This window comes from Dermacentor andersoni, chromosome 2 (genome assembly GCF_023375885.2).
Source record: "Dermacentor andersoni chromosome 2, qqDerAnde1_hic_scaffold, whole genome shotgun sequence".
Taxonomy (NCBI): Eukaryota; Metazoa; Arthropoda; class Arachnida; order Ixodida; family Ixodidae; genus Dermacentor; species Dermacentor andersoni.
In genome coordinates, this window is record NC_092815.1 from 230,103,447 (window position 1) to 230,128,857 (window position 25,411).

The window sequence follows — 25,411 nt, forward strand, 5'->3', positions numbered from 1 at the left end:
TCAAGCTAAAATAGGTGGAAAAATTCTAAACTACGACTCAAGCAGCACCTACAGACATAATAGCTCTCGGATTGTGATCTTACTATAGGAGAAAACATAACTCTGTTACACGAAAACTCAAAGAAACCCCTTCACACACACAGACTGGCCGCGGTGTCCAGCATCTGCATGCACTGGCGCGATGGGTGTCTTGGGGGCCACAGAGCAGTACGCACCGAGTTCCTTGCAATACCTCCAGCTGGCGCTCACCTCCGTCGCATCGTGGCCCACACAAGAGGCCGTGTTTCTACCAGAAAGCCCGCCTTTGTGCATAGCGTTCGTCGCAAGCGTTTCATGGTAAACATTACGGTTACATGCGCTTCAGCTGCCGGGAAGTGTGAGAAGCAGTCAGCGATCTTTGAATGTTATTGCGTTCCACTCTTAAAGGTGAAGCTTAAGTGTCCTCCAAGTTTTTTACCAGTCACAGGAAAGCAACAAAACAAGATAGAAATGTGAAATCTTTGCCAAATAAAAGGAAAACTGTCCAAGTTTCTGTAGTATGATGTGCAAGGGTGTGCGCACACAAGTTATGATGCAGCAGCACAAGCTGCGCAGCAGCGGATCAGCCCACGCCAGTCGAGATGTGGACGGTACAGAGCACAGTTCAGTGTGCCCTGTGGCTTGCTAAATTCGTATCTGTGACCAAAGTGCAGCATGAATATTGTCGTGTGTACAACGAAGTGCCACCACATAGTAATAACATTAATCGGTAGGATAAGCAGTTGAATACTGGCAGTTTGTCGGACAACCCCCGTTCTGGTAGGCCATTGGTAACTGATGAATCTGTAGGGGCTATATCGAAGAGCTACCTAAGAAGCCCTAAAAATATGTGCATCTGTGTGCTCGACAATTACACCTAAGCAAGACTACAGTTCATAAGGTGTTAAAGAAACGTCTACTTTTTCCAGGATACAAATTGCAGCTCTTGCATGCTACTGAACCAGCAGATAGAACCAAACGATTTGCATTTGCTACAGATGTGCTTCGTGAAATCGACAATGATGAATGATTTCTGCAAAAGATTGTGTTTAGCAATGAGGTGACATTCCATGTCTGTGGACATGTTCATCGCCATAACATCCGCATATGGGCTGCTGAAAATCCTCATGCCTATGTTGAGTACAGTTGTAACACCCCTAAGGTGAACGTGTGGCGTGGCTTGACGCATGGTAAAAGGATAGGCTCATTTTTCTTTACGGAGCAGACTGTGACGTCAAACAACTACCTTAACATGTTGAAACCATCAAAAACTTCAAGATCCTAGTGGCGATGCAAGTGGTGTTCAGCTACTCCAGCTCTACAAATCCCATAAACTGCTCTCAAGCACAGACATCGGTTCCCACCTTGTCAATGAAGCAAACGCCTATCGACATCTGCTCTGTTCCTGCATTATCTGCAGTTTCATCTGCGAGAATGGAAAAAGCCAACGCTGTGTTAGCTTCGGTCACTACAGTTGAACCAATTTATAACAATATTCAGGAGCCACGAAAATTCCATTGTTATAACTGGGTTGCATGAAAAAATCAAAATAGGGGGATGGATAACATTTATTAGATGGTGAAAAGCACTCACCCATAAAATATAAACCAGTTCACGTGTCAGTAGCATTAGAAAATATGTGCACATTGATTGTAAGGAAAATTAAAACGAGCACATTGAAAACACAAAAGGGCTATATGTTCAAGGAAAACTTATTTACATGCTCACAACTTCCTACATCTCACTCGATCTCGCTAGCGCACCCACAATCTCGAGCAACCGCAGACACACTGCTTGCCGTTCATCGCTCTCTCATCCGCTGTACTGGTTGTCCTCAGCTCCACTGACAGCCGGACACTTGCACATGGAGACGCGCATGCATGCAGAGGTTTACTTTGCACGAAATGCGTGTTACAATTCTACTTTGCATGGCCGGCCGAAAATACAAGTGGGTGTACATAAGAGCAATGTACAGACCGGCCACATGTACGGGATTGATGGATGGAGCTTCTGACATCTCGCGCATGTATCTAAATGGTGCATAAATGGGGTTCACTGAATCAAGGGGCTTTTGAGTCACAGACAGAACTGCGTCACGGACTTCAATGTGTGGTGTTGATGTATTGGCACAGCCAATTATCCTCTCCCCACACGAGGCTTCCCGTGACTCAACCGACCAGTTCTACATGACAGTGTAGCTTTTTGGGTGTTTACATTGTTAACATTATTCTGAAGTGCTTGACTTTCATTCTCACACACAGAAAACAAAGCAAGGCATGCAATGTTGTGTATTAAACTCTTACAGTAATAAAAAAGCTAGACAACCATGCACCAAACTTTGTTTCTGTTTCACTTAGCTGGCACCAAAATAACTATGTGGTGCTATATTAATCCCGTTGAAATGGCTTGCATAATAAGGATACTGACCTTTCTTACTTTCAATGCGGTACAAGTCTTTTTAGGAAAGGATTTACAGGATTGGTTTGGGGGCTTGGGTGGTGGAGTGGACAACATTTTAGCAAAGAGGGTCTACAAGGAGATGTGACTCCAGGGAAAGGTGTTACACTCTCCCTACTAAGTGTAGTGGTCAAAATTTTTAAAGACAAGTTTTTTTTGCCTCTTCCTTTGACTTTCCCAGTGCTGCTGCTGCTGCTGTCTGGCACATTGCATTAGGGGGTGGTTCAGAGGATGTGTATACATGACAGGAGCATGGTAGAGAGGAAAGACGACACAAGGAACTCGTCTGGACCTTTGCACTCCATCGAATGTGCACAATGCCCTCTGGAGCTCCCTGGGCGTCGCCACATTGGCCTCATGACAGCTGTAATTATCCATGACCCCCCTGCAAAAGCATTGCACAAATTGCAGCACTTTCTACTAACGTGCAAGTCAAGAGGGAAGCTAGATAGGTTGGTAGAGAGGAGGGGGGGAGGAAGCAGAGAATGGGTAGCACCGACACAGTTGCGAAATGAGTGAATAACAACCTTGCTACTCTTCGCTCACAGTTCCCATACAAGGGGGAGAGGCAGGGCAGAGTAGGATAGGGAAAAGATGACGTGAGAAACCACGAAAACACAGTGATTGCGAACAAACGGGATAACTTAAGTTCAATGTTCAGTACATTTCTGCTATTTCTGAAAAGAAAAACACCATGCAAATTTGTCAAGGGGACACTTACACAGGACGTGCAGAAGCAGAGCTGCATTAAAGTGCACCATCGGGTCTAGGGCACACTAGGGAAGCGATCATACATCAAATCAACACTTCTGAGCCCCCCGCGGTTACTTGTCGTCTATGGCATTGCTCGAGGACGTGGGTTTGATCCCGACCATGGCTGCCGCATTTCGACGGGGGCAAAATAAAAAACGCTTGTGTGCTTAGATTTATGGACAGGTTAAAAACACCACCGTGTCAAAATTAATCCGGAGCCTGCCACTACAGCATGCCTCATAATCTAGTTGTGGTTTTGGCACGTACAGCCCCATAATTAAATTACCGTATTTACTTGAATCTAATGCGCACTTTTTTCCTAATAAAACAGGTCCGAGAATTGTGTATGTTAGAATCGAGTACGACCCTAAATCTGTGTTACCATATCACCATCGGCATTTCAAAATGGCCGCCTTGTACGCGCTTCGAGCCTAGCTGCCGTAGCTTCCTCCATATGGTGTAGTATGTGTGCTTAGGTTAGTCCATCGTCTGTCGTACCATTTTCTGCGTTTACTCTATCAGCACAGAAGTGCCGACTGCGAAGACACGCCGAGTGTTCATCACGATGCCGCAATTAAAGGGAAAGTGATAATGTGTGCGGAGATGGCCGGAAATCGGGCGACATCACGGGTGTTCGGAGTTCCCGAAACTTGTGCGTGGGACTGGCACAAACAGGAGAGGCGTTCTATTCTGGCGGCTGCTGCGTAGGCACAGCCGTGCATCCCCTATGTTGAAAGCGATCTGCAATACAGAGACAGTACGCATGTAGGCGCACCACGCTGTGTTCTTGTCCCTTAGTTCACGTTGAAGCGAGAGGCCGCACAAAGGTCAATTCGCTCGCTCCTGCTACAGCACTTCCTCACTCCAACATTCTGATAAAAGAATTTTGTGGTCATTGACTGAGATGTGTTCATGTTTGCTTGTGCACGTGTGACACCGTGCTTGTTAATTTAGTTAGTAATCGAATGTTTAAAAGCTTATATGGCCGATAAAACTACTATCCTTACTTTTTGTATAGCTGTCTACTAATTTGCTATCGCAATTGATGCTTCGTTTTTCAAGCGAAACTGCGACTTTTGTTATCGCATATTTAGTGCATTGGGAGTAAATGTTTCTTTTACAAATTAGAGAGAGAAATATGTATTTCTGTATGAAATAATGAGGTGCGCGATATTGTAAAGGACTTTTCTTTTTTTAGGTCACAGAAAATGGGTGCGTATTACAATTGAGGGCGCATTCGAATAGAGTAGATATGGTAAACTTTTTTACTTCTGCCACAATGTAATGTGCCATGTGAAGCAAAGAATATGTTCAACCCCCTCAGAGTCTATGAAATATGGCGCACCACAACGCCTGGAAAACGCCTGGCGCACCAAGAGCTAGCTGAAAAAACACGAACTAGTGAAGACGGAAACAATAAAAAAAAAACAAAGCAGAAAAACAATAGATAGAGTGTAGCATCACAACCGTGCATGATCCTAAAACCTCAAGCTTTTTGTCACTTGTTTCACCCACGTTTAACTTTCATGCAGTACATTTGGAACCTTGATTATTGGTTGGTCAAGGCGCTGCAGTTTTGCTGTCATGCTCAATGGAAGAAGTCTGACTTCAATGTTTTTCAGCTGGCAGGCAGTGCGATGCACCGAACAATTGTCAAGCAGAAGGCACGCTCAGCGGTCAGACTAGTCCTGTTTGAAATTGAAGCCATTTTCAAGATAGCTCACGTATCATTAAGGCCTTCCTGTTAAAGTTGTAGTGCACTGGGAGGCTTTTGCAGTTCTTCGTCCACCCCAGCGACTTGCTCAGTTACGCGCCAAATGGAACTTGCCAATCATAAAAGGCTCGAGTCTGCATGATCTGTTCATGTTCACCCCAAACAGGATGGTTATGCGCACTTTACTCATCTTCCCACTAGGGCATGTGCTGCCCCGTAAATCGAGGGTCTTGTTTGGCAGCATCTACTAAAAAAGTCCAGTTTCATCTCTACAAATGTCTGAAGAAATCTTTATGCGCACCTCCGGTTACTCTTCAGAAAGCTGTTTTTCCATGTCATGGTATCCGGCAGTCTCATTTTCACTTCCTGAAACCACTTTGCCAATGATGCTATAGCAGTCCTTGAATTACTGGTGACAGCCAGTTCTGCCCCAAATGTTTTCTTCTTAAAATGCTATCGCAAAGCATCTTGCCTTTTCAGTTAGCATCAGGCCATTCTCCGGGGTGTTTTTGGCATGGACATCTCAAGAAATTGATTGTAGAGGGATTTTTCTGTCTTGACGAATGTCGAAGGTCGCACACGAAAAGCTCCCAAATGACTGTGTTTCGCTGCCTTTGCCTTGATTTCTCTCAAGACATCTTACAGCACGCTATTTGACAATTTGAACTTCACCTGCACAAACACATGCTAATTCAGCCACCTAATTGAGCAGTCAGTCAGTCAAGAACTTTATTGAGGTCCTGAGGAGGTTTAAGCCGTTGGAGATCGCACGCAGGGAGCTCCTTGGGCCGAAACCGTAGGCGATGCCCAAGTCGGGACGGGAACGTGGTGACGCTCAGCAAATTCTTGGGCCCTCTGGACGGCCTTGAGTTGGAGTTTGAGGTCCGGGCTTTTGAGGGCTTCTTCCCATTCGGGCTCACTGGAGAGAGGGCCCTCTGGTAACGCGGTACATTGCCAAAGCAAGTGGGAGAGTGAGCAACAGAGTTCTGAGCAGTCTGGGCAATTTGCCGGGATTTCTGAGTAGTAGTGGCTTAGTAGGCCTCGTGACAGATACGAGTCCGTTTGCAGCATTTGAAACGCGGCTGCCTGCGCGCGTTCGAGTTTGGCGTGCGGGAGCGGGTATTTCATTCTGCTTTTTCGATAGTGTGAGGTGATTTCTTGGTAAGTGAGTAGCGGGTCATTAAACCGAATGTCCAGCCCCTCGGAGGCCGTGGGACTGTCGCGGCGGGCAAGTTCTTGCGCATGAACGTGGGCCGTTTCATTGAGGTTGGGTTTTTGCGGGTGAATGTCTTTCCCCATGTGAGCGGGGATCCAGGAGAGGCATCGTTTGCACTCTTTTGAGTGCGCTAGTAGTATATGCGCTACCTTTTTCGATACCTTGCCGCTTTCGTAAGCACGAATTGCAGCACGCGAGTCCGTGAGGACATGGATAAATGTGAGGTCTGCCATGGCGATGGCTATGGCTATCTGTTCTGCTTTAGCGCTGGTGGTCGATTTAACCGATGCGGATGATCATACGTTCCATTGCCCTCCACAACTGCTATCGCGAAAGTTGATGTATTGCCGTACTGGGCCGCGTCCACAAATGCGGTGGCTTCCCGATCCGCGTCGGTGCAGTCGAGAATCGCACAGGCACAGGCCTGGCGCCTACCCACGTTGTATAGTGGGTGGACGTTTCTGGGAAACGGTGAGACTCTGTAGTTGTCTCTAATTTCACTTGGTAGGGTAACCACGTGCTCGAGATAGGGAGATGGGGAGACATTAGCTTTGCTTAGAATTAGTCTACCGGCTTTGGACGAGGCGGAGTATTTGCGCCATAGTCTGAGCCTCGATCACTTCGTCGATGTTGTAGTGCATGCCTAGCTGATCAACCTTTGCTGTACTTGCTCTTTGCGGAATGCCCAAGAGCTGTTTGATGCTCTTGCGCATGAGTGTGTTTAGTTTCGCCTTTTCTATTTTCGTCCAATTGTGGGCAGAGGCGACGTAATTAATGTGGCTCATAAGGAACGCGTGGTATACGCACAGAAGGTTATCTTCGCAGACACCCTTCCTGCGCCCTGAGACTCTGTGGATGAGTCTGATCATGTTTTTGGTTTTGGCGGTTACGTGTTTGATCGTGTGTCCGTGGCATCCGGTGGCTTCGATTAGGAGCCCAAGAATGCGTATGTGGTTGACTCGCGGAATCTGTTGTCCGGCTCTTGTATGTAGTGTGATCGGAAGTTCGTCTAGCGGAGTTAGGTAGCGGACTCCTTGGCAAGACTTGCGAAATAGTAAGAGTTCCGATTTCTTGGAGGATAGTTTCATTCCTGTGTCTAGTAGGTACTCCTCCGTGGCATCTAGGGCAGACTGTAATGCCTGCTCCATGTCTGCCAGGGAGCCTCCCGGGCTCCAGATGGTGATGTCACCTGCATATAGAACGCAGTTTACGTTCGGGATGTCTCGTAGTTTGTCTGCGAGTCCCTTCATCACTATGTTAAATAGTAATGGAGAGATGACTGAGCCTTACGGTTTTCCGACGGAGCCCAGCGTGTAGCAGTCCGACTTAAGTTGCAAGACTCGCAGTCGGGCTTCTCTGTCTTTTAGGAAGGAGCACACGTACTCCTGAAATCTCTGGCCGAGGCCGAGGCCTGCCACAGACTCCAATATGAAGCGGTGCGATACGGTGTCGAATGCTTTTGTGAGATCGAGGGCGAGGATGCCTCGAATTGAGCAGAAGCAACAATTTTTTTTTTTCAGTACTTTTCAGCGCTTCTGCGGGAAAAAAAAGACGTTCCATGGCGATTTAATGGTAAGTCTGGGAGAAATGCATTACCATCACGTTGCACCTCTTTGAGGCCCCAGGTCTGATTCAAACAGCGCTCACCACATTTGAAAGTGTTGTTCAGGAGCTCACTCAACACACATTCACAACATATAACACACATCAACGACATACAACACACATCGACGACATACAACACATATACACATGTACACATACACGCTCTTTTAAGCTCTCCCATCCACTCTCTACCATGTGACCGGCTTCCCACACATACTTTTTTTGTCTTCGCACTCTTAATGATAACGCATCAAATCTAGCAAAGCCTAGTCGCTCTATAGCCACCGACCATTCCCAAATCAAGCCAAACCACCAAGTTCTAATGGCTGCATTTGCACTTTGTCATACGAGTTTTGCATGTCCAGCATTTGTTCCTCACACAAAAAAGTCCTTCTGCATTGCAAAAAAAAAAAAAAAAAACAATGTTGCAGAGTTTTTGCTGCTGTAATCACTCAGAAAATGCCAATGAAGTAATGACCCAAAGTGCAGTTCTGTGCAGTGCAGAAACGAATGTAATGTGCTTCTTTACTAATTAAAGTCACACTGATGCATAGAAATTTGCTCTTGAATTTGTTAGTCCATTTCAAGATTGGGTATTTTGAAGCCATGTGAAATCAAAATTACCCAGGATGTTATGGTAAATACAGTAATAAAATTGTTATGTTATTGGCAGAACAGCCATCTCACTTTCTGGCACAGGTCTTCATGCAGGCAAAAATCTGATTTGGCACAGCGACAAGGTATGGTCTCAATTTCAAGTGAAACAATAAATATAGCGGAGCTGGCTTTATTCACACCAAATGCATTTGGGCTAAAAATTACCAGGCTAGTTTCATGAAGATTTTGTACAATAGCTTCCCTTGTGCGTTTGCAAATGCAACTTTTTCAAAATGCAATTTAAATGCAACATGTCTAAATGAAAAATTTGCAGATCCCATGCACTGTGGGCATCGATGTAAGCGCAGATTTCTGTGCTGGATGATTTTATTGACGATAAGTAACGGTGATGCTTACAGTTAAGCTTAATTTCTTCTACGTTTAGTCTAACACGAGAGTGGTGAGTTGATGTTAAATGTTACCTTGCGGGCACCAGTACTGTTTGTCTGCGTAGTGCACAGAACACGCAGGGAGATGTGTTTGCTTGAGGCATTGTTGTGCACCCTATTTCATAACCTCTGAGAGGATTGAGCATAGCCATTGCCTCGCATGGCACATCACATTGTGGAAGAAGTATTAAACTTGAATTGGATTATGGGGCTGCACGTGCCAAAAACAGAATCGAATTATGAAGCACGCTGTAGTGGCGGACTCCGGATTAATTTTGACACCGTGATGCTCTTTACCGTGTCCAAAAATTTAAGTGCATGTGCGTTTTCTATTTCACCCCCCTCGAAATGCGGCTGCCATAGTCGGGATCAAATCCTCGACCTCTAGCAATGCCATAGCTGCAGAGCTACCGCGGTGGGCACAGAAGTGTTGATGTGCCGAAGTGTCGCCTGGACCCTGCGGTGTGCTTTAATTAATACGGCTCTGCTTCTGCACGCCCTGCGTAGTTTGTCCACTTGACATATTTGCATGGCGTTTATTTTTCAGAAATAGCAAACAACGTACTGTTCCGTACCTTGAGCTTAAGCTTATCCAGTTTACCCGCAACCGCCGTCGTATAGTAGTAGGGTTTGCCTGCCTTCTCACGTCACCCCCCCCACTCCCTTATATGGGAAGTGCTTCTTCTCCTCCCTCCTCCCTACATTTCTATTTACATCCCCTCTGGACTCGCATGTTAGTAGAAAGGCAAGCACTGCAGTTTCTGCAATACTTCCGAGGGGAGTCACGTATAATTACAGCTGTCAAGAGACTAATGTGGTGACGGCCAGGGAGCTGCAGAAGGCATTGTGCACATTCGACGCAGTGGGGTGAAAACGAATTTCTAGCGTCGCCTTTCCTCTCTAACTGGCCCTTGTCATGTACACACACGCTCTGAGCCACCCCCTCCGATGTGGTGTGCTTGACAGCAGCAGCAGCAGTGGAAAAGTCAAAGGAAGAGGCAAAGAAAGCTTCGCTTTAAAAACTTATTGCGTTTAGACTTGCTGAAAGTGTTGCGTGTCGGTGTGCTTCGGGCAAGCAAGAAAAAGAAATTCACAGAACTATGGCATGTGAACAAGACGATGCCTTAGGGAATGTGCAACTAAACCGAAGTTACAATGGAGATATCCACAGGTTTCTTCCGATGTGCACAATCTCTGCTGCTGTAGAATATGTGGACGCTGGTTATATTACAACCACAGAATCTGCTGTTCCGATCGTTAGGGTTGCAAGGAATGTCATCACTCATAAGCATATTACATGTCAGCACCTGAGTACACATATAACAAGGTATTTTTAAAGTGGCACCACCAATTATGCTAAACAATGTGCGATCGGGCATTATTCAAGGTTTGTTTTTGATGTGTCATCCTCCTTGAGCGAGCTCTGTGCAATGCTCGCACAAAGAATATCAAACTGGAGCCACAAATGTGACAAACAGGAACAGCAAAGCACCATACAGTGACAATAAGATGGAACACCCACACAAGAGAAATATAGCAAAAGCACGAAAACAGCAAGTGGAGAAGCGATTGTATCGTCTATGTCCATGGCTGTAACTACTCCAACAAGTTCTAGGATGACGATGATGATGACAATGTTGTGCTTTAGGCTTCAGTCTCAGTTTTACTACTGAGGCAGCATCGACGAAAGGAGGCTTTCGCTCTTATGCTTCATTTGGTACAGACTTGGTGTAATTTTCTGCTAAAATTCTGCATAGCACAGCTTTTAGTGCAATCTGGCACAACTGGCGCAGCTGTTCCACCACTGGATTATGCTAACACATTTAAAGATTAGGTGAAGATAAAGAAGGTCACTGCTTACAAGCAAATTTCATATATTCCAGTTGAACCATGCTTGCTGCACCCCAATGAATGATGCCCCTTGGCCGATAGATGCCGTCTAGCCAGCACAAACAGCATGTCCTACACTCCCTACATGTTTCGCTCGGGAGCTGCGAAGGCCCGCATGCCTTTCCCCATTTTTAATGACATCTGGAAAATTGCACTGTTCATGGATGGGCAGCACGCAACAGTGGAAGCAGTGAAAGGAAGACCTACCCGGTCCCGAGCATCAGCGTCAGCCCGCACACTCAGCTGATTCAGCACGGGCGGCTCCAGCTCACTGAGGGCATCCAGCAGTGCACAGAACAGGAGTGGCAGGTGCGGCCCCAATGCAGGCCCGGCGCTGCGACTCAACTGCACCAGGGTGTCCAGGCTGTGTGTGTGAGTGCAGCAAGAAGAAATACAAATGACACAGCAGCAGTATTCTACTTCCCATGACAAATCATTTGTTGGCCCCAGCAGACCCACATCTGATAAGACTGATTGATCAATTGTTATGTATCTGCAAGAAACAATACAGACTGATTGATTGATTCTTGGATGGGGATCAATGTTTCAATGCGACAGAAGGGCTGCATGAGATGACGTAGTCAAGCGCTCTGGCTGATTCTTTTTTTTTTTTTAACAGCATTCTTTAATGTCCACCAAAAGACGTGAGTGTGCTTGTATTTTGCCACCATCCAGATAAGAGTCGCTGAAGCCAGGAGTCAAACCCACAACCTTGTCCTCAGCAGCCACCACAAATGAACCACACCTCTCCAATACAGTAAAACCTCGTTAAACCGCACCCACTTAAACAGTAGTTTCGTTTTAAAAGTAGTAAAGTCAAATCCCCGACTCAGCAGCCATTGAACATAATGTGTTTTGTATCCGCATAAACCGTACCGGCTTATTGTGTACGCATCGGTTAAAACGTAATTTCCACTTTTTGTCGTGCAAACATGGCGGTGCGTCGTCTCCATCGGGCGGCCCGGTAGAACAACAAGCCTCAGAGATCGGAACGGCCTCCAAGCACCCTGTGCATTTGCGTGTGAAGCCACATCAACATCAACATCATTTAGACGATGTGCCAGAGAGCGTTGTGGCGTCGTGCAAGCGAGGATTCGTGTCATGCCAAAGCTCGGATAAAAAAATACACCGGGTGCTCAGCATAGAAGAAAAATTGGACATCGTCCGTGCTATCAAACGTGACACGAAGAAGTTGGCGCTAGCACGCGACAGGGATCTACTGTTGACTACAGTGCGTGGCATTTGGAATGCGAAGGAATTGCTCGGCAGCGCTACTGCGACGGCGAAGAGATGTCGGCTATGAGGTTCGACTCTTTGCCATCGTTGCCTCTGCTGTTGCCGAAGTGTCGACTAGCGACAGTGATGAGGATGACACGGAAAGTGACAGCATGGGCGATTCAGGCCCGATAGTGGCAGAAGCTGGTCATTACGTCAGCTTCATGAATGCAGTCGTCGCGAGGAGTAAAGGGCGTGATAATGTAACTATTCCAAACGAAAAGTATTCCGAAATCCGGCACCCGGCAATGAAAAAGGCGCCCCGGTACTTCTGCAGCACTACTGCGCGCTTGCATGGAGAATACGTAACGCCAACGAGGAATCTGCCATGCAAGTGTTTGCCGAGAAGAGGGGGTTGGGTGAAAAGCTGGCACGCAGCTTCAGTAAGTTTGAGGCAGCTGTCGTCGTGCTAGGCCACGGCGGCATCAAACGAAAATAACACTTTTGTCGCGCGAAGTGAATAAATACTGCATGTTTTTTCCCCTTTCATCGCACTCTCCCCGAGTTTCCTTTTCGACAGGTAAGTGGGTGATCTCATGCTAATTCGGTTAAACAGTACGACCATTTAGTACGTACTTTTTCCAAGCTCTGGCCAACTACAGTTTAACGAGGTTTCACTGTACTAGCAGTAAACCGTTAGGAGGCATTCTAGAACACATTTCTTTGGCAACCGATTGGGGCTGCTTGCTGGGCTATTTTTCTGTATATGAACTGCCACATAAAGGGGGGCTCGAACGCCTGTCAAGCAAACTTAATTCGCTTTTGGTTCGAGCCTCCCTCCATTTTCTTGAATGGAGACACAAATGGTCTTGTTCAAGTTGCTACACAAGACACCATGAATAAGGCAGCCAGCAAGCCATGCGGAAACACCATTTGTGGGAGATACGGGGTTCTCCCCTCCGTACTCTTGGGACAAAGGAACGACAACACAGTAGTGCAAACAGTCACAAGGGCATTTATTGCACCTTTCATAGATCAATGCCTGCTAGCCGAGTTGCTATCCCCAAAACATGCCGATGGGCGCGCGACAAATCTAGAAGTCCGACTTACCGCGACCGCATTGCGAGCGAATATGTTCGCCCCATGCTGGATCCCAACGCCTGGTCGTTCGCGTGTACAGTCACGCGAATGGTGGCACGTTCGAAGGCGGCCACGCGAGATGGTCTCGCAGAAGCATGGTCGGTGCACGCGCGGGCGGCACGTCCGCTCTCGCTCGCTTCCCGAACCCCAAAGAGACCAAGCGCCTTCCCTTTCGGCGCCCAAGTAACCCCGCAGCAGCGCGACAGTCGCGCCATCTCTCGCACCGCGCTTGTACCACTCCGACCGCCAGGCCACGCGAGCCGTGCGGGAAAACAGCATATCAGGGGATGCGCTATGCGGGAAAAACATCAGGGGACGCGCGGGAGTCGCGCATCCCCACATCCCCCAAATCTTAAATCACTTCTTATTCCGGCGAAACATGTCACACGGTCTAACATTAACCCGTGCTTCGCGAACAAGGTGGTACATGCAACAGTGGCCGCGCCGGGGAAATGTCCACACGCTGTCCGTAACATGCGAGCCGACTGTCCTTGGGGTACACCGCTGGCGTCCGTCGGTCACATCAGCAGCTTCGCGACTCGACGGCACGATCCCAGGCCAGGACTCCGGAGACGACGACGCAGTAGTCGGTACGAGCAAGCGTCGCTCGCGCCGACGCGCCCTGCTGGCAAGAGCCGCCGTAGCTGTCGGTGACAGCTACGGTCCGCCGCCGAGGGTTGTGAGCTGGATACAGGAGGCCGCCGAAGTCGCCGCGCCGAACTGGCCACAGCATCACCATCGCCAGGGGTGACTCGATCGTAGTCCGGGGCAGCAGCGCAGACGATGTGCAGGTGACAGCAAGCCAGGGGTGACTCCAATCACGCTGCGTACACTCAAAACACTCGGCAAACACTAAAGTAGTGCAAGGGAGAGGAATTCTGCATGCGCATCGCCCACGTGGTACGATGTTCAACTCTGCTAGCAAAAGATCGGGCAGCTACTCAGATGCTAAGTTCACGTGAACGAAGCTCGCTTCCTTGAGCCGAACGAGTAATTTCAATTCGTGCGAGGATAAACTAGAATGAGGGAAGCAACTTGCAACACCTCAACGCCACGGTCCACCAGGTTGTGTTCCTCCACGTGCGACAGGCAGCTTCGTAAAGCCTTAGGCCTCAAGCGTCGCTACCCTGACAACAACCGGCATCCAAAAACAACACCCAAAATGGGCGCAAAACAGGCAGCCGCGAGGAGACGTAAGCTCTGTGAGGTGGTCCTACTCCGCTCGGTGCACACAGCATCCGAGTTGACGGCGCCCACCGTCCCAGACGGTGTCGGAGCGCCCGGTGCCAGGCCGCAATACCAGTCAGCCCGTAGTGGCACCCGTGGCCCGCGGCCACCCGGCTCCCTGAGCCGCGACTTCATCCGAGTCAAAGAGGTAGAAGAAGCTATTTACATAAGAAATTCGAACCACCCACGAGGCTTCCGTACTCACTCGCTTCAGGCTTGCCACTGCTCCGCGGGCGCTCAGCCTCGCTCTCCCAGGATGCAGACCACGTGGCTCTCGTACCGACGAATGTCATTTAAAAAAAACACTTGCGAAAAGGCTTAGCATGTTGACATGTTCAAACACACCACAGCCTCCGTCGCCTCGCTCAAGAAAGCACGCCGCCGATGCTAGCGATCAAAATTCACGCTAGGCCTACGCTTTGGTTCAAACAAAGGTCTTGAACGAAGCAAAACTGTTAAATCTATCGTCCGATGCCCCAAGAGCCCCACGTTGGGCGCCAGATGTGGGAGATAGGGAGGTTCTCCTCCGTACTCTTGGGACAAAGGAACGACAACACAGTAGTGCAAACAGTCACAAGGGCATTTATTGCACCTTTCATAGATCAATGCCTGCTAGCCGAGTTGCTATCCCCAAAACATGCCGATGGGCGCGCGACAAATCTAGAAGTCCGACTTACCGCGACCGCATTGCGAGCGAATATGTTCGCCCCATGCTGGATCCCAACGCCTGGTCGTTCGCGTGTACAGTCACGCGAATGGTGGCACGTTCGAAGGCAGCCACGCGAGACGGTCTCGCAGAAGCATGGTCGGCGCACGCGCGGGCGGCACGTCCGCTCCCGCTCGCTTCCCGAACCCCAAAGAGACCAAGCGCCTTCCCTTTCGGCGCCCAAGTAACCCCACAGCAGCGCGACAGTCGCGCCATCTCTCGCACCGCGCTTGTACCACTCCGACCGCCAGGCCACGCGAGCCGTGCGGGAAAACAGCATATCAGGGGATGCGCTATGCGGGAAAAACATCAGGGGACGCGCGAGAGTCGCGCATCCCCACACATTGGAGAAGAAAGGCAGGAGTGTGCAGGAATGACACTGGACTACTTACAATTTGTTTATTCTCACAAAAACTAAACACTCACCAAACAGGCACGTACATAGTAGAGCAAACAGGCGACACCAGAAATCTCAAACCAACAGACAAAACAAAGCCACACGCAGACATTACCTTAAAGAAAATCAACCGACAGTTAAACTTCTATATAACCAATTCGGTAAAACTGGCAATTTGCTTTGCTATATCGAAATTTTGTTATATTGAAATTTGATTTTTTTATGCAAATAAGTACAGTTGCCAATGGATTTTTCTTACGCGGTAGGAGCCAAAAATTTTCTGAATTATTGGGCGATTGGAAAAATCAAATTTGAATAAGAAAGAAAGTATCATTTTGTGTAATTTTACAGTTGGCAACGAAAGATATGGTTTCATGCCATGTCGACGACATCTTTGAATCGGCGGTACAAAGCGAAGCCAGCCACACTTTGGTGTCTACTTCATCGCCATGGCTGATATTGTCCCCTGCTATGGGACGTTGCTATCATGAAAAGCGCCGACAGTGGGGGTAGTGAAGACTTGATCTGCCTCTTGCTTCAACGCGTGTCCAAAACTCGAGATTACGCAACGTGCACGGGAAGACAGCACACAATGTTCTGCCATTTCAGCTTGCCCGATCTTGAACGTGAGGCAGATTACCTGTAAAACAGGGCACACGAGCTGCGTATGCACTCAGCCATGTGCAGCCACAGCAGTGTTGCTTGAAAGAAGATGTGCGCCAACCTGTCCCCCCCTCAACAGCTCCCCCCCCACACACGCACAAGCTTGATCGAGTTACTGCGAGCTCGCTCTTCTCCCACTCCCTTTGCCCTTGCAAGAAGGCAGCGCTCATCTAGCCACTGTCCTTCCTGGCTCAACTTTGCACGCTTTCACTTGCATCTAAAGCATGCATCATACCAGGTGAGATAGGATCTTATCAAACTTGGAGTTTATATGGAACATGACACTGCTCGGCCTCCACGGTGCCTCTTTTTGAAGTTTGTTCAAATTGCACCACTTCCATAGTGCCAGAAGTTGACGTGTGTTCAGGAGCAGCTGATCGTAATTCAACCATTTCACCATCTGCATCTGTGAAAGTTTCCATTTATTGTCTCGGTATTCCTTCATGGCAGCAGTGAAATTTCATTACACAGTTAAACGTCAATATAACAAAGTAGGTAAAATCGGCAATTTGCTTCGTTATATCAAAATTTCGTTGTATTGAAATTTGACCTTTTATGGAAAATAAGTACAGCTGCCAATAGATTTTTCTTACACAGAAAAGGGCCGCAGAATTTTCCGAATTATCAGGAAGTCGAAAACAGGAAAATTGACTGAGAAAACAATTCATTTTGATGAATTTGGGGATCGGCGACAAATGATACGGGTTTGTGCCAGGTCGACGATATCTTCCATCAGCGGTACGAATAAAGCGAGATCAGCCATGCTTTCGCCTGCACTCCGCCCCTGTGGCTGATAGCATCGCCAGCACTGGGACAACGCTATCATGAAAATCGCCGGAAACGGGGAGCGAATGCTTCGTGTGTCTCTCGCTGCGAGTCACCGAAACTCGAGATTACAAAACCTTCAATACTAAACGCGTCGGAAGACAACTTACATGGCCCTGCCGTCTTGGCATGCCCACTCTTTGCGCTTGCAGCAGATTACCTCTAAAACAGGGTGCATGGTTGCATATGCGCTCAGCTGCGCTTACAGCCACGGACATCCCTGGCTGAGATGTGTTCCAGAAATCGCGACGCACCCCAACTTACCCCCCACGCCCCCTTATTGCCCCTTGCACGCACTTCGTAGCGTTACCGCGAGCTCGCTCCACTCCCCTGCTTTACCTATGCTTGGGCGGGAAGGTGGCCCTCGTGAAGCCACCATCTTTTTTGTCTCACCCTCACGTACTTTCACCTGCACCTAAAGCACAAAGTGTGCGGAGTGGGATAGGATCTTATCACACTTGATTTTATACGGAACATGATGCGGCTTCACTTCAGCGGTTGTTCTTGTTGCGCCACACACAATTTGAGGTGTGTTTGCAAGCAGCCACTTGTAATTCGATCATTTGACCATCTGTGTCTATGGCAGTTCCCATTGCTTTGCTGCGGAAGCGAAATTTTGTGATATTGAAATCACATACAAACACACTTTGTTATATTGAGGCTCTAATTGCATGATATTCTATGGACAAGAGGTTATGAAAACTTAAATACTTCATTATATCTTCTTATAATTAAATACTTCAAAGTTTAACTGTATTTGAAATTGTGTACAAACCCACTTTGTCATATCGAGGTTCAAAATACAGAGTGTTCTATGGACAAGAAGTTATAGATAATTAAGCACTTTGTTAGATCAAGAATTTTGTTATACAGTAGAACCCTGTTGATATGTTTTTAAAGGGACTGTGGAAAAAAATACATACCAGCTGGGAAAATGTAACCATGAGGACGGGAGTAAATTGCCACATCACTAGTCAGAAACAGTACGAGTGGTTGCGGTGCAGTTATTAGATGTCTCGGAGCTCGTACTGAGACCAGGAACGGCAAATGCGCACATGTACAATTAAGGAACGCATACGGTGTTCCATGACAGTAACCCTTACCACAGTATTTTGTGTACACTCCACCACATAACACGGTTCTATTGCGCAGAAGCCGACAAAAGAGAACTGGCATTTGTGAAATATAAGTAAGACCCTTGCAGGCCCCAAAGTAAATGTAGCCCTGCATTTGGCAGAACTGGTCAAGTGTGTGTTGTTCTCGGTAGGTTTTAATCGACACATACTTTCTCAGATGCTTCGCCAATTGGTCTATGCAGTGTCTGGCTTATACAATTTTGTTCGCTTATAGCAAACTTCGGTCACTTGTTGCAATGAATCGGTTGCTTGGTGCAACATGCGACAGCCGATACCTCCCTTACCTGTTATATTTATGTGGCGGCCACTTTCAAATGCAACATAAGATTTGGGAACATTAACAGAATGGTGCTGTATCATCATCATCATCATCATCATAGAACCTGGACTGGTCCGTGGGTTGGGGCTTGCAGAGGCCTGCGCGTGCCAGGGGAGTATAAGATTGGCTGTCAACTATCGCGGACAGCCAATTTTTTATGCGAACACCCCCTGGCACGCTTCGGCCTACGCGGCCCCAACCCACAGGCCGCCCTGCTTCCAGCTTTGATGCCCCTGCTACCGCTTGGGTGCCCCCGAGATCCTGCGCTGCCTGCTTTAACATAACCTCAGGTGCTCTCCCGAGGCTTTCGTTTGCCGGTTACATGTGCCCTCCTGGAGCATTGCTTACAAAAAATGCAATCTATCGTCGCGACTAAAACAGCGACCTGTGACTTATAGAACACCAGTCAGAACCTTGCCCTTTCAGACACAGCAATCACCAAATGGGGCATCCGTGCCCACTACCTCACCACGCGGGCAGCGAGCGGCGGAGCTTAAACAAAGTGGACCGCACTCCGCCACGTCGGCATGCCTAGGGGACAAACGCATACAACACGCGTTAAGAAACCTCCTCCGTTGTGCCTAGACAGAACCACATATTCAAGGAGCAAAGGCACCCAGATTTTCTCTCTCGCACCTGCTCTTACTCGTGCCTGTGCAGAAACATCGAGCGCCGTCAAAAGCGCCACTACGCGCTGTACCTACTAGCAATTGTAAAAACGTTACCCCTGTCCTGTGCCAAGCGATTCCAAATAGTACCCGCAAATTTCCTAATTTTATCGTCCCACCTAGTCTTCTGCCATCCTCGATTGCGTTTTCCTTTTGTTGTACCCATTCTGTAACCTTAATGGTCCAACGGTTATCTAACTGGGGCATTACATGACCTGCCCAGCGCCATTTTTTTCTCTCGATGTCAATTAGAATACAGTCTATACCCGTTTGCTCTCTGATCCAAACCGCTCTCTTTCTGTCTCTTAAAGTTACACCTAGCATTCTTCGTTCCATCGCTCTTTGTGCGGTCCTTAACTTGTTCTCAAGCTTCTTTGTCAGTCTCCAAGTCTCTGTGCCATATGTCAGCACTGGTAAAAGGCACTGATTGTATACTTTCCTTTTCAATGATAACGATAAGTTCCCAGTCAGGAGCTCACGATGTCTGCCGTATGCAATCCAACCCATTTTTATTCTGCTGTGAATTTCTTTCTCAAGGTCGGGGTTCCCTGTGATTAGTTGACCTATGTAAACGTACTCCTTTACAGAATCTAGAGGCCGACTGGCGATTGTGAACTCTTGTTCCTTTGCCCGGCTATTGATCATTATCTTTGTCTTCTGCATATTCATCTTCAGCCCCACTCTTACACGTTCTCTGTTAAAGTCTTCAATCAATTGTTATAACTCAACTGGAGTGTTGCTGAATAGAACAATGTCATCAGCAAACCAAAGGTTGCTGAGATATTCATCGTCAATCCTTACTCCTCAGCCTTGCCTGTTTAATAGCTTGGATACTTCTTCCAAGCACGCAGTTAATAACATTGGAGAGCTTGTGTCTACTTGTCTGACCCCTTTCTGTATAGGCATCTTCCTACTTGAGTAGAATTAAGGTAGCTGTGGAATTTCTGTAGATATTTTCCAAGCTATTTACCGTATTTACATGACTGTAAGTCGACTCGAAAGTAAGTTGACCCCCCCCCCCCCCCCTATCGCGTGTGACAGGAAACAAAAAAAAAAAAAAAACAAAGAATGAGGAAGGGTATACCTGCGGGCATATTCCATAACGAAGATTTATTAGTAGCTGGCATGGTCACTAGACTACTCGTCTTCACTTGTGCCACCGTCCTCAGTAGTGCTGCCATCGTCATTGCTGTTCGCTTGCCATCACAGGCGAAAATTTTGCTTCGCTGCAGTCGCCACTCTTGCACCACCCATTAAGAAACATAAAACTTGCGGCCCACTGCACAGTTATTTGTTTCTTCAGCGTAAAGGATGGCAGCCCTCTTGAACATTGCTGTGAACGAGTGCCGAATGTTTAGTGGACTTAGAGCACTCATGACGACTGAGGAAGCATGGAAGTAGCACGTGGCCGGCAGTCAGATCGAACGCATGAAACTAAAGAGCTACAGGGAAAGAGAAACACGTGAGCGGTGTCTGCTCTTCCATGAACTACCGATGCTCCCTGCAAGTGCTGCCATTTTCAGGCAACGTTCGTTCTGAGGGTGTCGCAGCAAATGGAACAGCGCCACTTCCACGAACTATCGACCCCCCTGCCCTATGAGTGCTGTGTGCGCTGTAAAACACTAAAAAATGTTGAAAAACCCTTCCGAAAAGCAAACAAACGCGCAGGATACCGGAAAGCTACAGGTAGGGCCGTAGAACAAACACAAAATTGTAACTACGTTGTAGCTCCCCTTTTGTTTCAATTTTGTTTTATGTGCTCGTACTATGTACATTATTTTGCAGGAGTGATACGTCGCTTTTTATGTTACCGTGAACTGTACTATTTATTCCTTTCCCGACAACTCTTTGTATTGATTTAGCTTTTTTATTTGTAACACTGTTTTGCAAGCACGCGATCATTATAAACATTTTTAGCTCTCACATTTTTTAGCGCTCATATAATCGGTTTTCTCTTGTCATTTGTTCAACGACGCCCCGCTTACTCAATGCTTCCCTTGGGGCCTGTAAGGTACATTGAAATAAATAAATAAATAAATACATAAATAAATAAACAAATAAATAAATAAATAAATAAATATCTTGGTCCTGCTTTTTTTGTGGTGTCATGTTTTGGTTTTGATTCTAAGTCAACCCCCGCACTTCAGATTTTCAAACTTAAAAAAAAAAAAAATAGGTAGGCTTACAATCGTGTAAATATGGTATGCAAGCCGGCTGTACTCCTTGATTACATAATGCCTCTGTGACTGCTGGTATCAATACTGAATCAAATGCCTTTTCGTAATCTATGAAAGCCATGTATAGAGGCTGACTGTACTGTGCAGATTTCTCGATTACCTGATTAATGACATGGATGTGATCCACTGTAGATTATTCCTTCCTGAAGCCACCCTGTTCCCTTGGTTGACTAAAGCCCTGTGCTGCCCTTATTCTATTGCAAATAATCTTGGCAAATATTTTATATAATACTGGAAGTAAGCTAATGGGTCTATAATTTTTCAATTCTTTAACGTCTCCCTTTTTGTGGATTAGTATAATGTTTGCATTCTTCCAGTTTTCTGGGACCCTTGAAGTCGATAGACACTTTGTATAGAGAGCCGCCAGCTTTTCAAGCATTATGTCTTCTCGATCTTTGGTTAAACTGACTGCTATTCCATCTTCTCCTGCCACTTTTCCCTGTTTCATGTCTTGCAAGGCCCTTAATTCTGACCTCATCGCTAGTTATAGGAGGAGCTTCTGCAACCTGTTCATTACTGCTTCGAATAGAGGTATCCTGGCTTCTCTGGGTACTGTATCAAATGGGAACATAATACATAGGAATCAATGGGATTTAGGTCGGGACCACGAAAACACGCACAGCAGCTGGAAAAATGCAACAGTGAGGAACGTAGCAAGTGGGTTCCACTGTATTGAAGTTCGTTATGTAGAGTTTTAACTACGTTTCTGTTTTGTCAACACAAAAGGTGAGCTCACACAAATGTCAGGCCCTAGCCTCTTGATATGCAATGCTTCTGCTCTTTTTGTTTTAGTGTTCAGCTGTTCCTAGAGCACAGACGTCCTTAAAGAGCACAGTGCATCCACACTGCCTACAGTGCAGCAGAAGGTGCATGGAAGCAATGTACCACGGCCCTGATTTTGGGCGAACAGACGTAGGATATAACAAATCTTTCTTGTTAGATTATTATGGACCTGCTGTAATGAATGTTAACTTCAGCTGCTGTTTATGGTTAATTGTTTGTACAAGAAGAGTTATAAAGTATGGATTATCTCTGTAAAGGGATGTCCCTGAGTCAACAGACTGGAAAAAGGAATCTCCATTAGTACTAGCTGTAATAATAAGAAACTGGTAGGTACAGATAATTACAGAATATAGCATACTTCTGAACTCAATGGAAGTGCTATTTATAACAGTGAAGTGCTATCCATAACACAGTAACGATACTGTCACAAGGGCAGCATTGACTGAATCCAACAGAATCCATGGCTAGAAAATTGGCCACAATTACCTCTAGCACTCGATAAGAAGTAGTTGTTGCTAGAAGCCAAACATGCTGAACTGGGATGAGGAAGTTGGTTTGCAGTATTTATTAAATTACAATCACACTTATATAAATGCTGTTCACCTGTAGTGTGCCCACAGAATGACACTTCACATCTCACTTCTAGTGCCGAGGAGTGGAACAATCTTACTGCTGACATGGCTTTGATAGCTGTAAGTGGCCAATGTCAATTCAAATCCGTCATAGAGGATCACCTGAACACCCAAGTTCTCAATGCCTACACTTCATAAAACAAACTGGCTTATAGTGAATACCATGCAGCAATCCAGGCAACTCTTGTAAGAAAAACATACCTCTGCCTGCGCAAAGTGCACTGTAACGTACAAAGTCAACTACTCAGTCTGAGACTGCACAGCTGTTCACTGCTTTCCTACCTGGTGTGCCGCACTTCCGCCACGGTGCTGGACAGACCCTTTGCCACGCTGGGAAGTATCACTCCCAGGGCGTGCTCACGGCCACCTGCCTGAGCATCGCATGTTCGCACACAGGCCTGCAAAAGTTAGCGAGGGTCAAGCATCCTCTCCCAGACACACAGTATGTCAGCTCACTGGAGAAGCATGTAGTTGTTGCCTTTTTTTTTAAAGGAGTACTGATATAAATTTTCTTTACTGTTATTATATTATTTAAAGGATAGCCCTCGACCCAGTAATTACATTATGGAGTCTCAATTCCCTGAAAACGCAGCTTATAATTTATTACATTAGCTTTTAATATGAGCACTTCCAAATGTAAGCCAAGAGTGCTGTGGCTTCGAATGTGAAAAATGCTAGATATTTCAGCATCGAAACCTCTTGTGGCGGTCTCGCGGTTCCAGATACCACTGATGTATACACACACACACTGTGGCCATGGTGCCTAAAGCTAAGTCCCCTCGACGAGACAATAGGGAAGAGAGCGTCCCCCTGTGCTCCCAAAAGAAGCAACAGTTTGGCAGCTTTCGGCGACACAGTGAGTGTAAGGCCTTTAACCACCACATCCTGCCACCTCTACTTCCGGTGACATGAGGGGTAATCTTTCCACATCTGACGCTGCATTGTGCTTGGCAAGCGTTTTGGGCAAGCCGTACAAAAGGTGCTGCAATTATTCATTTGTGGTGCTCACAAGGACTTGAGGCTTCCTACTCTAACTATGGAGTCGACAGCTACATAGAAAAAGCGAGAAAAAGTGGACACAAAAGTTTCGTGTCAATGTTCCTTTAACCTTATGCAGCAGAAGTGCTAGAACAATATGGCCAGCAGAAACAGCTAACAGATATTCAAGATGACAGAATATGCAGAAAGCAACAAAAATTACCACATAGACTGGAATATAGGTTGAACCTTGACCTTAAATTGGCCAGACAACTCACAATGTGTTAAGCAATAATAACAACAACAATTATAATAATAATGCTAATAATAATGATAATAATAATAATAAATGTATTGGTCCTTTTACAATGTACTATACAAAGTTAGGGTTAAAGAACCATCTGGGTCCACTGCCGACTAGGCTAGTGAGGGACCCATTAGAAAAAGGAAATTCGTAGCAAAACATGAAATATTTGCAGCAAAACAAGAATAAAGACAAATTAACTGGACACATAAGGAAACTATATAATAATGTGTAGTGTCACATGTCACATCATAAAAGAAAGCATACAATAAATACTATTACAAAGAGGTAAGTGTAAACATTGTAACAGAACATAGAAGACAGAGCAGTCGGACAATGTATATATAGTGCCACAAAAAGTATTGAAAGCATCATGTTAGTTAGTTAAATGTGGTTTAATGGCACAAAAGTGACTAAGGCTATGCTGCACGAAACACAAGGTGTTTTGAAATCCAGTTTAGGAAGGAAAAGGCTGTGTTAATAATCTATGTTTTATGTAAAAATCAAGTGTCTAGAAATTTACGGACGTCACATAATGGGACTAGCGGATCATCACCTAAAATTAGAGCAGGGTGTAAAGGTATGTGTAGTTGATATAATTTGTGCAAAAGTGTTAGTCTGTGCATTGCAATATGTGTACATGTCAGTAATATATGCATAACTGTTAGTGGTTCTTGGCACTTCTCGCATGTTGGGGTGTCTTCTTTCGTAAGTAAATAATTGTCTGTTAGGTGTGTGTGCCCAATGCGTAGTCGGCATAAAACTACTTCGATGAACTGCTCCTGATGATAACATGACTTCCACTCGCCAACTATGGGTTTAGTGAGATGTAGCTTGTTGTTGGCACAATGGTCCCATTCGTGTTGTCATTTTGCCATTAAGGCTTTTCTAATCGCACGGATGCTATCTTTATATGGAAGTGTTGTGTTTGTTATCTCTTATGTACGCTGCCATCGATGCACATCTATCTGCTCTTTTGTTACCCGGTATTCCAAAATGGCTTGGAACCCAGCAGAAACGAATTGACGTCCCGTATTCGTTAAGCGCCACCATGTTTAAAATGTCTCCTATCAGGGGTTCACAGTCAGATTTCAGATGTAGAGCCCTCAGTGTGCTTAAAGAGTCAGTGCATATGACTGCATTTTTGTGTTTATCAGTAATAATCTTTTTAACAACCCATATAGCGTAGACTTCGGCCGTGAAAACAGAAGCATGCTGTGGCAATCGAATACTTATTGTTTCCCAATTTTCTGTTACGGCCCCCACACCCACGTGTTCTTTTGTTTTAGAGCTATCAGTGTAATATTTCATGTTATTTTGATATTTGTCCAGAAGTGCACGGAATTCTTGTATAACGTGTTTGTGTGGGGTTTCTCTTTTCTTTAGATGTGTTAACGTCCAGTCACATAACTGTGTGAAATCATACCACGGGGGCAACTGTTGTGGTTTTTTGGCAATCTGGAGGACTTCATGGGGAATGTC

At 46.3% G+C, this 25,411-nt stretch overlaps 1 protein-coding gene across 2 annotated transcripts in view; it reads right to left on the reverse strand.

The window, feature by feature from the left end:
- The window catches only part of LOC126539960 (proteasome adapter and scaffold protein ECM29), a 467,228-nt gene that overhangs the window by 125,880 nt on the left and 315,937 nt on the right, over nucleotides 1-25,411 (reverse strand). For both annotated transcript variants that reach the window (XM_050186788.2, XM_050186787.2), the window contains exons 30-31: nucleotides 22,930-23,045; nucleotides 10,907-11,063 (exon numbers count right to left, since the gene is read on the reverse strand). In XM_050186788.2, the coding sequence (XP_050042745.1) occupies nucleotides 10,907-11,063; nucleotides 22,930-23,045 (273 nt within the window). The remainder of the gene's footprint in view (nucleotides 1-10,906; nucleotides 11,064-22,929; nucleotides 23,046-25,411) is intronic.